This window comes from Chaetomium globosum, genomic scaffold, assembly GCF_000143365.1.
Source record: "Chaetomium globosum CBS 148.51 scaffold_6 genomic scaffold, whole genome shotgun sequence".
Taxonomy (NCBI): Eukaryota; Fungi; Ascomycota; class Sordariomycetes; order Sordariales; family Chaetomiaceae; genus Chaetomium; species Chaetomium globosum.
The window spans coordinates 2408903-2421426 of NT_165981.1; the positions used below are offsets into that span (position 1 = coordinate 2408903).

The window sequence follows — 12524 nt, forward strand, 5'->3', positions numbered from 1 at the left end:
AGCCCCGACCTGACCCGCGATTCCGTTTCCCTTTTCGGCCTTTTTCAGTTCCTTTCAAGCTTTTCAGCCAAGCATCTTCCCCAATGCCGGGTAAGCCCGCCCCCTGCAAAAGTGCGGGACCGAGACAAGGGCGCGCCAGATCGCTTCCTCTCTTTGTCCAAGTTGGAGCATTCGGACATACTCGGTCGAGTCGGTATGGACTCATGGTCCTTGTTGCTGCAGGTGCGCGGAATAAAAAAAGAGGGAGATAACGAGAAACTTGCCGGGGGAACTCGTTGTGCGAGGATGTCCGAGGTCCGGGGAAGGCCATCTCGCCTTACAACCTTACAACCTTGCAGCCGAACACTGCATCAAAGCGAGGCCTGTCCCCTTCTTATTGGGGGAAGAGGAAAAGTCACGATAACTGGATACTAACTTCAAACGGCAGAGGCAACGCAAGCCTTCGCAGCCCTTTGGGGGCCGGCTAGAAATAATCTACGTGGTTAAGATGCTCTCGTCCCATCTATCATGTCGTCATCCCATCTGATGCCGTGTCCCATCACGATTCATTGCCTTTAGTCTCGACAGCATTGTCCTGTGTTTGCCCCGGCTCAAGACACAGGGCACACTCTTTGGATACCTACCCGATTCGGACGACGGCAGCCGCCGCGCGCCTATCGACGCGCAAAACGCCACAGCCTTGACATCTTTTTATTCCTTTAACATCCCATCTCCTGCCTCTCTCTTCAAGTATCATCCCATCTCCAACCTATTCCAACGTGGTCACAAACCACCCGCCACCACACCCCTTCCCCACGCCTAGGTGTGCTCCACAACGACATCCCTCACCACCATCATGATGACCGACACGGAGCCCGAAAAGGCGACCCCTCCCCGGGCGCCCTCCCCCTCCGCGCCAGCACCCACCACCAACCCCCCCAACACCAACACCAATACCACCAACCTCCACAAGCCCACCACCAACGACCCCTTCACCTCCACCACCGCCGGCCTCGACTCCACCACCGTCACCTACCCCACAGGCCCCAAACTAATCCTGATCATCGCCTCGCTCTGCCTCGCCGTCTTCCTCGTCGCGCTGGACCAAACCATCATCGCGCCGGCGCTCGGCGCCATCACCAGCGAGTTCGGCTCCGTGGCCGACATCGGCTGGTACGGCGCCGCCTACCTGCTGACCACCACGGCGCTGCAGCCTGCGTACGGGTCCCTCTACCGCATGTTCAGCGTGAAGTGGACGTATCTGGCGGCCGTGGCCGTGTTTGAGGTGGGCAGTCTGGTGTGTGCGGTCGCGCCGTCGAGTAATGCGTTTATTGTGGGGAGGGCGATCGCGGGCATGGGCACGGCGGGGTTGTTTTCTGGGGGGGTGGTGATACTGTCGTATACGTTGCCGTTGAGGCAGCGGCCGATGGCGTTTGGGTTGATTGGGGCGATGTGGGGGATTGCGAGCGTGGCTGGGCCGTTGTTGGGGGGCGCGTTTACGGACCATGTTACGTGGCGGTGGTGTTTTTATATTAACCTGCCGATTGGGGGGGCGGCGATGTTGGCGATCTTTTTGTTTTTGAGTATTGATCAGAAGCGGAACGAGGGGGGGTTGACGGTGGTGCAGAGGATTTTGAGCTTGGATTTGCTGGGCACGGCGATGCTGGTGCCGTCGATTGTGTGTCTGCTGCTGGCGTTGCAGTGGGGGGGAACGGAGTATGCGTGGAACAGCTCTGTGATAATCGGCTTGTTTGTCGGCTTCGCGCTGATGGCCATCATCTTCGTTGGAATTCAGATTTGGAAGGGGGACAAGGGCACGCTGCCGCCGCGCCTGTTTAAGAGCCGGGACGTGGTTTGCGCCATGCTCTTTGCCTTCTTCTTTGGCGCCGCCTTCTTCCCCCTAGTCTACTACCTGTGTAAGTCGTTTACTGTTCTACCCCCTGGTACGACAGACAACATGAGCTAACAATACACGTCCCCCCTCACCACAGCCCTCTATTTCCAAGCCATCCAAGGTGACACTGCCGTTGAGGCCGGTATCAAGCTCCTCCCTATGCTGATCGCCGTCGTCATCACCTCGGTTGCTGCAGGCGGTCTAATCACCGCCGTGGGGTATTACAACCCCTTCGTGCTGCCGTCCATGGTCCTCCTGACCGTCGGCGCCGGCATGATCACAACCTTCTCCCTGGACAGCCCACTACGCATCTGGTTCGGCTACCAAGTCATCGCCGGTAAAGTCGACGCCCTTTCTCCCCCCTTCACCACCCACCTCACTAACCCCCCCACCCTTCCAGGCCTCGGCATCGGCGTGGGTTTCCAAACCGGCGTGCTCGTCGTGCAAAACAGCGTGCCCCACGAATGGATCCCGCAAGCGACCGCCTGCGTACAATTCTTCCAATCCATGGGCGGGGCGATCTTCATCGCCGTGGCGCAGGCCGTGTTCCAGAACGGCCTGACCACCGGCATCGAGCGGGACGCACCTAACCTACCAGCACAGGCGTTCATCCACAGCGGGGCGTCCGAGATCCCGCAGGTGCTGGCGGCGATGGGGGCCGCGGACAGCCTGCCGGCGGTGCTGGCGGCGTATCTGCAGGGCCTGCGCAACTCGTATTTCATCACGGTCGGGTGTGCGGCGGCCGCCTTTGTGGCGGCGTGTGGGCTGAGCTGGAAGAAGATCCAGAAGCGGAAGGCAGCGGGGCCGGGGGAGGGGGAGGCGGAGAAGGGGGGGGCGGATGGGGAGGGGGAGGGGGGTGAAGAAGGGGAGGGGGAAGGGGTTGTTGTTGGCGAAAGCTCAAAGTAGAGGCCGGTGCGTCGAGGTTTTGTGTGGCCTGTGCCATGGTAGTAAAAAAGGTGAGGAGTGTCGTTGTAAGGAATCTCGTGGTTGTTTGGAAAATAGATGCCCTACTCCGTTAACTAGCTATACATATATATATAAAATAAAAATGTAATATAATCGTAGCTGGGTATCCTTTGTCAGGCCATGATTTTGTCTTCTGTTGGTTGGTAAGGTCTGTTGATGCTGCATGCACCCACCAGGCATAGCTACAATAGCACAGCACCAGACCTGCTCAATGCAAAAATGTAAATGGTATATGATCTATCATCTTCATCCATGCTACCTAAACAATCTGTACCCTTAGTTCCGTCTAGTAACTCCAACGCACTGATAAATGACAAGCTAGCCGCCCACCTCTTGAAGGAACCGGCACCCAGAAGCCGTCTATAAGCTGGCGGGTATCAGGTCCCAGGCACCCGTCCCAAAAACCGCCATTAAAAAAAGGGCATATCACATCAATCATTTGTCCATCCGTTCCCATCCTTCGCATGCCCAAAGCAGTCGATAAACCCCTTGTTTCTTACCCCTTCTTCCACTTGATTAGCAGCCCAACCCGCCGACACATCGATCTCGACTTGAGCCGATTGACGTCGTATGTCCTCCTTTCCCGCCCCTTGACTGAGACATGAAGGCAAAGGTCGGGTAGGCCAACCAGGATGACGCCATCCCGTGCTGGTAACACCCAGCCCCAGCGCGGCAGCGCACTACTGGTTCTGGCGCATATCGCGTGCTCGGCACGCCATGCAGCGCAAACATTCCCCTCCCCCCCATATACCACAGCGGCCACAGCGCTTCCGCGCTAGCCTGAAGGCATGGGTCGGGTAGTCTGGAGATCTTTGGTTATGAACCAAGATCCAACCTCTTTGGTCTGCCAGCTCACCTAACCCAACCTTTGAAACTTCAATTGCAAACCGCCGCCCTTAATCCGCCAACCCCGCCATACCTGCCGTCGCAGAAAAGTTCCCATACACCTCTTCGACTTCACTCTCACTCTCTTCACTGAGCGGACTCTGCACACCGCTCGCCTCGGCACTATGCATTCCGCCATAGCTCTCCAGCCCGCTCATACTCCCACTCCTGGCTCCATAGCTACCACCCGTTCCCATGCTTAGCCCGCTGCTCCCCGCGCTAGCACTTCCCCTGGCACCCGCCGTACCCGTACCACCTAGCGCCAGCATGCTCTGCCTCCTAGCGGCATCAAAATCCACAGCGCTCCCACTCCGGCTCAGCAACGGTTTCTCAGGCAGCTTCTTGAGTAACCCGGTCGAGATATCCAACATGCCCATCGCAAACTCGGTCAAACCCTTGCCCTCCCCAGGCTTCGAGCTGACCGACAGCGTCCAGCGATACTCGCCCAGCCTTCGGCGGTACCACTCACCCTCTTCCCTCCCGGGGGATGTCGCCCAGAGCAAGGAGCCAAAGGTGCCAATGAGGGCGAAGTTCGTCTTGGAGGCAAAATACCAAAAGGAGCGCAGGTGGGAGGGGTTGAGCCGGTTGACAAAGTCCATGGCCGAGATGAGACGGGCTTTGGCGGCGCTACGGCATATGTGTTGGATGTAGGGGTCGACCCCCCCCGCTGCCCCGGGAAGGCTAATACCGGCCGGAGACGGGGCGGAAGAGGATGGCGTCGAGGCCGACGCTGCGGAGCCACAGTCCATCGAGCGGATGATGCGACGATGGAGCGTGATTTCGGTGGCGAAGTAGGCGAGGTGCAGGTAACCTATGCTGGAGAGGCGGTTGGGTTGGTTGTGGCTGCTTTGGAAGTTTGCATCCATGCGGACGGCGCTCGGAAGGCCAGAGTACCACTCCTTGAGCTTGAGCTGGATAGGTTTGGCGAGGGACAAAATGAGCTGTGTTGCTTGCGCGCCCGCGTTGGCGGTGGCGTGCAAAGCTTGCAGCGTATAGAAGGTCTCGAGGATCTCGGCGAGGATTTGTGAAAGTTGCACCATCTGCCCAAACAGCACCCGCCCGCGCTCGATTTCTATCCTCTCCTCGACATCGTTCTCGTCCCACTCGACGTCGGGGAAATCGTTCGGGTTGAGGGGCTGCACTGCCCAGTTAGGGGCAAAGATGTGCGATGGCCGGCCGTGGACGAGGGCTCCCCATTTATCCTGAATGGTGATTAGACACACAAAAGTCACATATAAGACTGCTTAGAAGGAAGGCAACTCACCTGCATATATAACGCCCAAGCCAGGCGTTTCCGCAGGCCGCGCTCCCATGGCGGGATTTTCCAGTGGCTGCAGTCGAGATGCAAGCCCAGCTCCTGTCCGATAGCAACGAGCTGTGCCGTCGGGGCCCACTGGTCGCCCTCGGGCCGCTGCGATAAGATGAGACCAGCCTGTATTGTCGACAACTTCGGTCGGTACATGGCGTCGGCTAGGGTGGTCCTCACTAGCCTCTCGAGCTCGCGGACATTGGGACGAGGGAGACTTGCCAGCTCCTCCGAGTGGTCCCACCAGTTGATGGCCAGGATATAAACGGCGGCAAGAACCGGGGGCGAGAATTCGCGGGGTGACCGCTCATACTTCTCGAGAAATACATTTTTCTGGATGACAGGGAAGGCCGGGTGCACGACCCGAAAGTACAGATCTATCAGCTTGCGGCTATGAGGCGCCACGACGCCCTCGATCTCATCGACGTCATGGGTTATTTGGTCGTACCCCGGTGTGTTGTTGTCCGGCAACAACAAGAAGGTGTCATTATCGCTGACCCTCCTGAGGGTCCCCCGGGCGAGCAGGCTTTCATCGTGCGGGTCAAAGGGGGACAGGTTGATAAGGGAGGGCTCAAAGTCGGTGGTCGGCCCGATGTACTGGCTATACCGGTCTGCCTGGAGACCGAGGGTGCGCTTGAGCAACGTCGGACCGCCAAAGTTGGCCATGTCCTCGATCAGGGAACTGCTAGTGGTGGTGCAAGAGAAACTGTGCTGCTGATGCCGCCGTCTCCTGATATCAGACCGTCCAGGTGAACTACATGGACCAATCAGGTGTTAGATAACTCGTGTCGTGTGCCGAGCCCAGAGCCTGCATGAACAAGACATGGGGGTAAACAAAGCAATGGGGGGAGACCCAGGGCAGCAAGGAGATAAGCGTGGGGTGTAGTTAAAGAAGGTGAGACGCACCTTCTCTTGCTACTGCTGGTTTCTAGGTCCCCGTTCAGCTTGCGCTTCCGGGGGGCGGGGCTGTCGATCAAAGAGCACTCGGTCCCCGCCACCAGACACGCAACACAGCTTTCCTCATCTTCGCCCATGGCACAATCTGTCCTTCTGTTCAGGCAGGCTTCACAGGGGACAGCCGAAAACCCGCTTACCGAGTCCGAGTCGGGCGAGTCGAAGCCGCTCCGGAAGGAGTCAAGGTGTATGCTGCTCTGGCGGCTTGGGGGGAAGCGCGGCGGTTTTGGCGCAATGGCTATGGGAGCCGTACGGGGGACGGCGCAAGGGGCAGACATGGTGTAGGTAAAGGCTGAGCGAGGGCTCACAGCCGGGGTTACCCAAGTTTGCGGCGATAAAACAGCTGCAGTTCAGTAGGATGTCCGAGGATGTAACCTGACGGACACGCAGCTCAGCAGGCCGCGGAGTCTCGCAACTGGCTTGTATGGAGGTGCACGGAAATGCTGCTACCCCGGCTGGCTGGCTCTCTCTTGAAATTCAGGGTTTCCGGCCACGGCAACCTGCGAGACTGGTGCGCCGAGATACCCTTGGTGGAAAGACCAGCAAATGAGCCGCTGATCGTTGAGAAGGTGAGACGGTATGCACACAGATACCACGGCCCGAGATCTTGTTGTGGGTGCTATGGTAGTGTTAGTACGCCTGCGGGTTCTTGACCGGCAGTCGCAGGTGAACTGATCGGCGGGCTAGGCTGGGCCTGATAGGGACCGAGTTCTTGGTTCGTTTTGTAGATAAGCCTAGACTGATCCCCCCCTCGGCGCAATGCAGGACGTTACCCCAGAGGAGTCCTCAGGAGCCCGCGCGTCTACCCACGCCCCGTTTTCCCACCTGGCTGGCCCCAAGGTAGCAAGGGACGTGTGCTGTGCCTGAGTTCGGTATCGGTACCCTTGCCCAGTCGGCAACCGGAGAGTCCTTATCGTGGGTATCTCGTGTGGCCTGCTGGTGGCCCCGGTCGTACCGCGGGAGGGGTTGGTTTGTTGGCCGTGGGCCTAGGATCGTGGGTTCGGGAGATAAAGGGGGGACACGACGGTCTGGCAGCGGCGCGAAGATGGGAGGAGGAGCGATAGGCAAACAGGAGCGGCGGTATGCAGGGACGTAGATTAGAAATGCGGACCGAGACCACGGCGCCCGCGAATTGGGGGCCCGGATCTATGTGATGATGGAGACCAGCACAAGATAAGCCAGACTTAGTCGCGTCATTTGCATTGGTAGCAAAGGCACACGATGGCTGGTGATTCGACCGGTATCTGTTTCCGGGGATAACGGGAGTTTGTTCCCAGGAAAGTTGTTCAGAGCATTTTCGACTTCCAAAGAAGTTCAGGCAGGTTTCAAGGTTGGTCTTGCCGTTGAGAAAGTGGAGAGCTCGGCGGGGAGGGTGTTAACGACCGAGTCGGGAAGGAGCCCGGGGTCGATAAGAGACGGAGATCAAAAAAGGACCCAGATCAGAGGAAAGTGGTCATGGCTCGCCAAAAAAAAAAAAAAAAACCAACCGGCAAGTACGGGAACGAAGGAGCGTATAACTCCGAGATGGGAAAGATAGGACGGAAGAGCAAGCCAGTGATGCCAATCTTCCCCGCGGTCAGACGAAACAACAAGCGCGCGTTGTCACCACAAAGAGAGCTAAAGAACCAAGATACCCAAGATCGCTGCCAGCTTTTTTGCCTGCTTCGCCTCCGTGTAGATCAATTCCTTCGTCCAACGGGCTCAGCGCACCCGTCCCGCCGAAGCATTGGAGAGATGGTGAGTGGATAGTGAGTGATGACTCGTCCCGTCGTAGGTACTTGGTAGAGAACACACGGCAGTACGAATAGGCCGTCTCTTCTCGCTGTCCTCGCTTCGTCATGGATGCAGATGAGGCCGAAAGAGGCATGCAGAAAACATATGCAGTCCGATAACACCCCAGGCTTTTTTGGCACCTTATCATGTCGTCGATTTATTTCACGTTGAAATTCCTAATGGCAAAGGCCCGAGATAACGTTGCAGCGTGCATGCTACCTGCAGGGACTTGCAGCCTGCCTTCCAGGGGCTCGTTGCCTTACCGACCCGACGACCTTTCCACATACAAAACGACGGCTGTGGACGACAAAACCCGGTTGCCAAGTGCTTGTTCCCCAGCGCCCTTCGGTCCACCGCCAAAGTCACCTTCGAGTCACTCGCACCATCACCGCAGCACTCCGCATTAGCCCCCGCCATCGTTGAACCGTCGCTGCGGATGGGGCGCTGATTACCAAATAGAATCGCACAGACGAGCCCTTGCCAGCCGGATTCCCGCCTGTTTGGGAATACCCGTCACGTAATGGCTCCCCTTTGCCGAGTCAACGTCGGATTCATCAGAGGAAGAAAGAAGACGATTGCAACCCAAAGTCTGTGTTGCAGAGGCCTGGTTGTCTCATTCCCTTTCTCACATGCTCGTCCAGTCCCCAGTCAGCTAGATTCCCATTCCCCATCACCCATCCATCACTATGTAGATCTCGACAAAACCCCCCGGAGACCCTTTCTCAGAGCTAAATCCGAGGACGGCTTGTTAGTGCGTTAGTGGGCCCTGAGATTCCCGGGGTACCATGCACGACACCGGAAAACACGGCGTTGAAACGACGAAACGACGAAACGATGAAACGGCCCGGGGCCAAAAAGATGGCAGCAAGCCAATGACTCGCCCGAGCCCAGTCCCTCCCGCTCCGAATCTTTATCGTCGTGCTTCACTGTCTAATAAACCAAGGGTCGGGCAGACGGGAAGAATGCACAGCACACAGCAACAGTGGGGTTGCCTGGCAAATTGCATGCTGCGGGCTCAGCTGTCTTGTTGCTGGGTGTGGCTTGTCTGACCGCTGCTTTTGTGTCGGTGCCTGCCGGCTAGAGAGGTGAAGGTAACACAGCCGGGAGCCGCTGATGGTGGTGTGTTTCTGAATATGTGTTTGTGTGCGTGTGGTGTGGTGTAACTACCTAACTATGTGTGGAAGGGAAGACCGGCCTCCAAGAACGGGCTGGACCCAAAGTGGCTGCAGAAAACACATGACAATTTACCACAAGTGATCGCAGCAAGCGCGTGATGGGTAAATGGTCGTGTGTATCGTGGTGCTTGTCTCGCCGCCCAGCAGATCCCGTCCCCTCAGATCACAGATCGCCTGTCGTCCCCGTCTTGGGTGCAAGTCGGCAAAGAGCCAGGAGGGGAGAAAACAAGGACAAGGACCAGCAGGCGCAACGCAACCCCTCACCTCGCCCCTCCCCACCATCAAGCACACCACACACACACACCACAGGTCCCCTGGTCAAAGTTAAGCTCAAACCGCCCCCGCCACCGCCGAGCCCAAGTTCCGGGGTGGCACCCTGCACCACCACCCACACCACCAACAACCCAACACAGCGTCGAGCGTTTCGCGTTACACGGCAATCAGCAGCACCCATTGCCCAGTAACAGAGATTGGGCCGGGGCCGCGGGGGCTGCGCCGGCAGAGAGGCCTGCGCATCAGGGCCTTGTCCGACTTCGCCAATCTACATCGGCCAGAGGGTCAGCAAGAAAAAGAAGCCAGAACAGAAACAGGCCGGCCCGTGTGGATGGATGCAGGAAAGGCGGGGGGTTAGCCAACAAGGGGAGGAAACCCCAGCGTCGGTCCGTCGGTGTTCGAGCCGCTCGGCTGAAATCGCCCACCCCCAAGTCCGCCCTGCCTGCCTCCTACCTATGCGGCAGGTATACCCGGGGTGCTACAGCACGACGGCAGGATGCGTGCGATAAGGATCGCGGAGAGAGAGAGGGTTGATGTCGATCCCGACATTGACATCCCTCTCCGCTGCAGAAAATAGCGGACGTGCTATTGGGGTTTTGGCTTCCCCGTCAACACGTGCCTTCGGTGGACTGTCTCCGCAAATAAATGGGTTTCATTGGGCTCGAGCGAGCCTCGAGGCATGTCATTACATACTGATCCATCGACTCTGAAAGTCCAGGGCCGAAGTCGGGTCGGGAACGGTCCTCACTGGCCAACGCACGGCAGCGATAACGGTCCAAAAAAGCCGAATTCTGATGAGATTTGCCGGGCGCTCTGCCTCCCGGGGCGGGGCGGACGGTCTCGGCACTCTAAACGATCGACCATCCGCTGCTTTCTCTACTCGGACCTGCCGTCTTGCGCCGACGGAGGATACCATACCATGCACTCCTCCCTATATATCTCGCTCAGCGCGGCAAGCCCAGGCCGCGGTATCCTCATCTCGAACCCGTCAATAGTCGTGAACCCAAGCCTTTGATACATAGACACCGCAACGCCAGTACTCTCGATGTACACCGGCAGCCCGTCTGCCGTAGCCATGGCGAGAATCTTCCGGGTGAGGAGCGAGCCGGCACCCCGGCCTTGGTAGGCGGGGTCGATGCATACAAAACTCAAGCCTAGTCGTTTGATGTTAGGCCTCAGGATTCGTCGAGGCCGGAGAGCCGGGCCGGACGGGGTAAAGATCGGAGCGGCGCTTGCAGCGGGCCGGGCCGAAACCGAGACCCTTGATGCGGAGCAGGACGACTGCCGGGTGTGGTTCTTGGCTCCGCCATGGTGGGAAAAACGGGGGAAGAAAGTTGATAGCACATACAATAACAAGCCTGCTCGCCGAAGCATCTCTTCTTGGCCTCCTCCGCCAACGACGCATAGCCGTCGAGGAACTCAGGCCGGCACCCTTCCAAATACCGCAGATCGCCGCTCTCCAGCTTGACGTCCGCCGGGTGTGACGGTGAGTCCCACTTCGCAAACCCCGCGACCACGTCCGTGTCAGGATCCCGCGCGACCAGGAACCCGGTAGCAGGATTGCGCAGCTGCTCGAGGGCGTAATCTTCCATGAAGCGCAAGAGAGACTTGAGGCTCTCGGGGGCGGGGAACTGGGCATGCAGCAAGGGGTTGGCGTCCATGGCGGCAAGGTGGATCTCGGCGATGCGGGGCGCGTCAGCCTCTTGGGGCCGGGTGACCACAAAGTCCCGAGCCATTGGGACGGGAACGATGTACCGTCGCTTTTTGATGTCGCGATGGGAAGGCGGGAGCTAGCTAAGCGTCGAGCTGTGCTTCCCGGGTCCACGTTGCCACGAGGGACTAAAAAGGCGGCTAGCGGTGTAAGGTGATCATGTGACGGGTGCCACGCGTCAACACCCCGTCTCCGAGTGGTCGGCGGGACCGAGATGGAAAGATAAACCCTCGGCGTCCGGCTGAGTTTGACACTCGAGTGCGTCCTTCTCTAGAGCGCCCTGTAGCATCTGGTATGGGGTTTCTACCCATGCGTACCACTCTCCGCCGTGGAAATGCTCGGTGAGCAAGGTCAGAAAATGCTGGCCCGCGCCACCCATCAGCCAAACCCCACGGCAATGGTACATGGCTAGGAAGAAGTATGCAAGAACGGCCAAGGCCTCGGGTCGGCGAGTCTCCAGCATTCGAACAAATGGCCTGCCGAGCATTGCTACCCAAGAGCAAAGGACATAACTTCGGCTTTCCGGTTTGGGCTTCGCATCAAACACCCACTGCACGAGGTCAACGGCGCGAAGCGCGTCTTCTCGTTCCTCCGCATCTAGACTCATGGACGATGAGAGCCTCTCCCGAATATCGTCGCATTCCCGTCCCTCGCTCGTTAGCTGGAACCACTGGGGCACCACCTCATCAAAGATGACTTTGAGTTCGGTCTTTCGGAGCTCCTCCCAGTAGCCGTACATGACAGTATGCATCCCGCGGTGGAGGGTTACATATGCCACAAACCGGGATATGGCGGAATCGGCGTCTAAATCTCGGTAGGACAGCATATCGCAGAGCGCATGGATCCCAAGGACGCTCGAGAAGATGAAGACAGGTATGCGCTTCTCGACCGAATCGCCGTAGAGGCCGACATCGATGCTGTTGAAGATTGAAAGGGCCTGTGTTTGGAGCTGGATGGCTAGGTTGTGATAGAAGGACTGCTGCTCGGGCCGCACCACGCTTAAATGGTGAGCTGAGAGGGCGAGCACAGAATGCATGATGTATGGTTCCTGGAGGGCCAAGCTCATGATGATGTCCTTCATGCAAGTATCCATGAGTGGGTGTAGGTCTTTGCTAACCGTATAATGGTGCAGGAGCTGCATGTGGACCATATCGACCCGCGAATGCGAGTCCTCGGCCGGAGCAGACGGCTGCAGCCATGGGAACGATGCAGAGGGTGGCGCCGAAGTTGAAGCAGGTCCTGTAGATGGGGGCTGTGGACTAGCAGATAAGTCGGATGGCGACCTTTCGGCAGCCCGCCAAGGAGTAGAGTACTGGCATTTCCGGTCGACTGTTGTGCAGTTCATGCAATTTGGGCGAGTTTCGTCGCACTACAAGGTCAGCGAACTGCGAAGGCAAGATGATGCCGAGATAAGACGTACTTTAACTGCAGAGACATCTCAGTCAGATATAGGCCAAGAGGTTTCAAAATAAAGGGATATACTGACTGTGCCTTTTCTTGCATTCAAGACACCCGTTCCTGGATTTTCTGTGAGTGCGCCTCATCCTTGGAAACTTTCTCCGGGGCGTCCGGGCCGTGCCGAGTATCTTGCCTCCGCCGCTCCTTCGA

General features: G+C 58.0%; 3 protein-coding genes across 3 annotated transcripts; 1 reads left to right on the top strand and 2 right to left on the bottom strand.

Moving 5' to 3' along the window:
• Positions 1-835: 835 nt before the first annotated feature.
• Positions 836-2779, top strand: CHGG_09096 (uncharacterized protein; the record flags this gene model as incomplete). Its single annotated transcript, XM_001227022.1, has 2 exons — positions 836-1895; positions 1971-2779. The coding sequence occupies 2 exons, from the start codon at positions 836-838 to the stop codon at positions 2777-2779; spliced, it is 1869 nt and encodes a 622-aa protein (XP_001227023.1).
• A 956-nt stretch (positions 2780-3735) lies between these two features.
• Positions 3736-6262, bottom strand: CHGG_09097 (uncharacterized protein; the record flags this gene model as incomplete). Its single annotated transcript, XM_001227023.1, has 3 exons — positions 3736-4926; positions 4989-5784; positions 5937-6262. 3 exons carry the CDS (start codon positions 6260-6262, stop codon positions 3736-3738), a joined length of 2313 nt encoding a protein of 770 aa, XP_001227024.1.
• A 3819-nt stretch (positions 6263-10081) lies between these two features.
• CHGG_09098 (uncharacterized protein) lies at positions 10082-12353 on the bottom strand (the record flags this gene model as incomplete). The annotated part of the gene is made up of 4 exons (XM_001227024.1): positions 10082-10359; positions 10554-10995; positions 11224-12175; positions 12337-12353. The coding sequence occupies 4 exons, from the start codon at positions 12351-12353 to the stop codon at positions 10082-10084; spliced, it is 1689 nt and encodes a 562-aa protein (XP_001227025.1).
• Between the last annotated feature and the right edge of the window lie 171 nt (positions 12354-12524).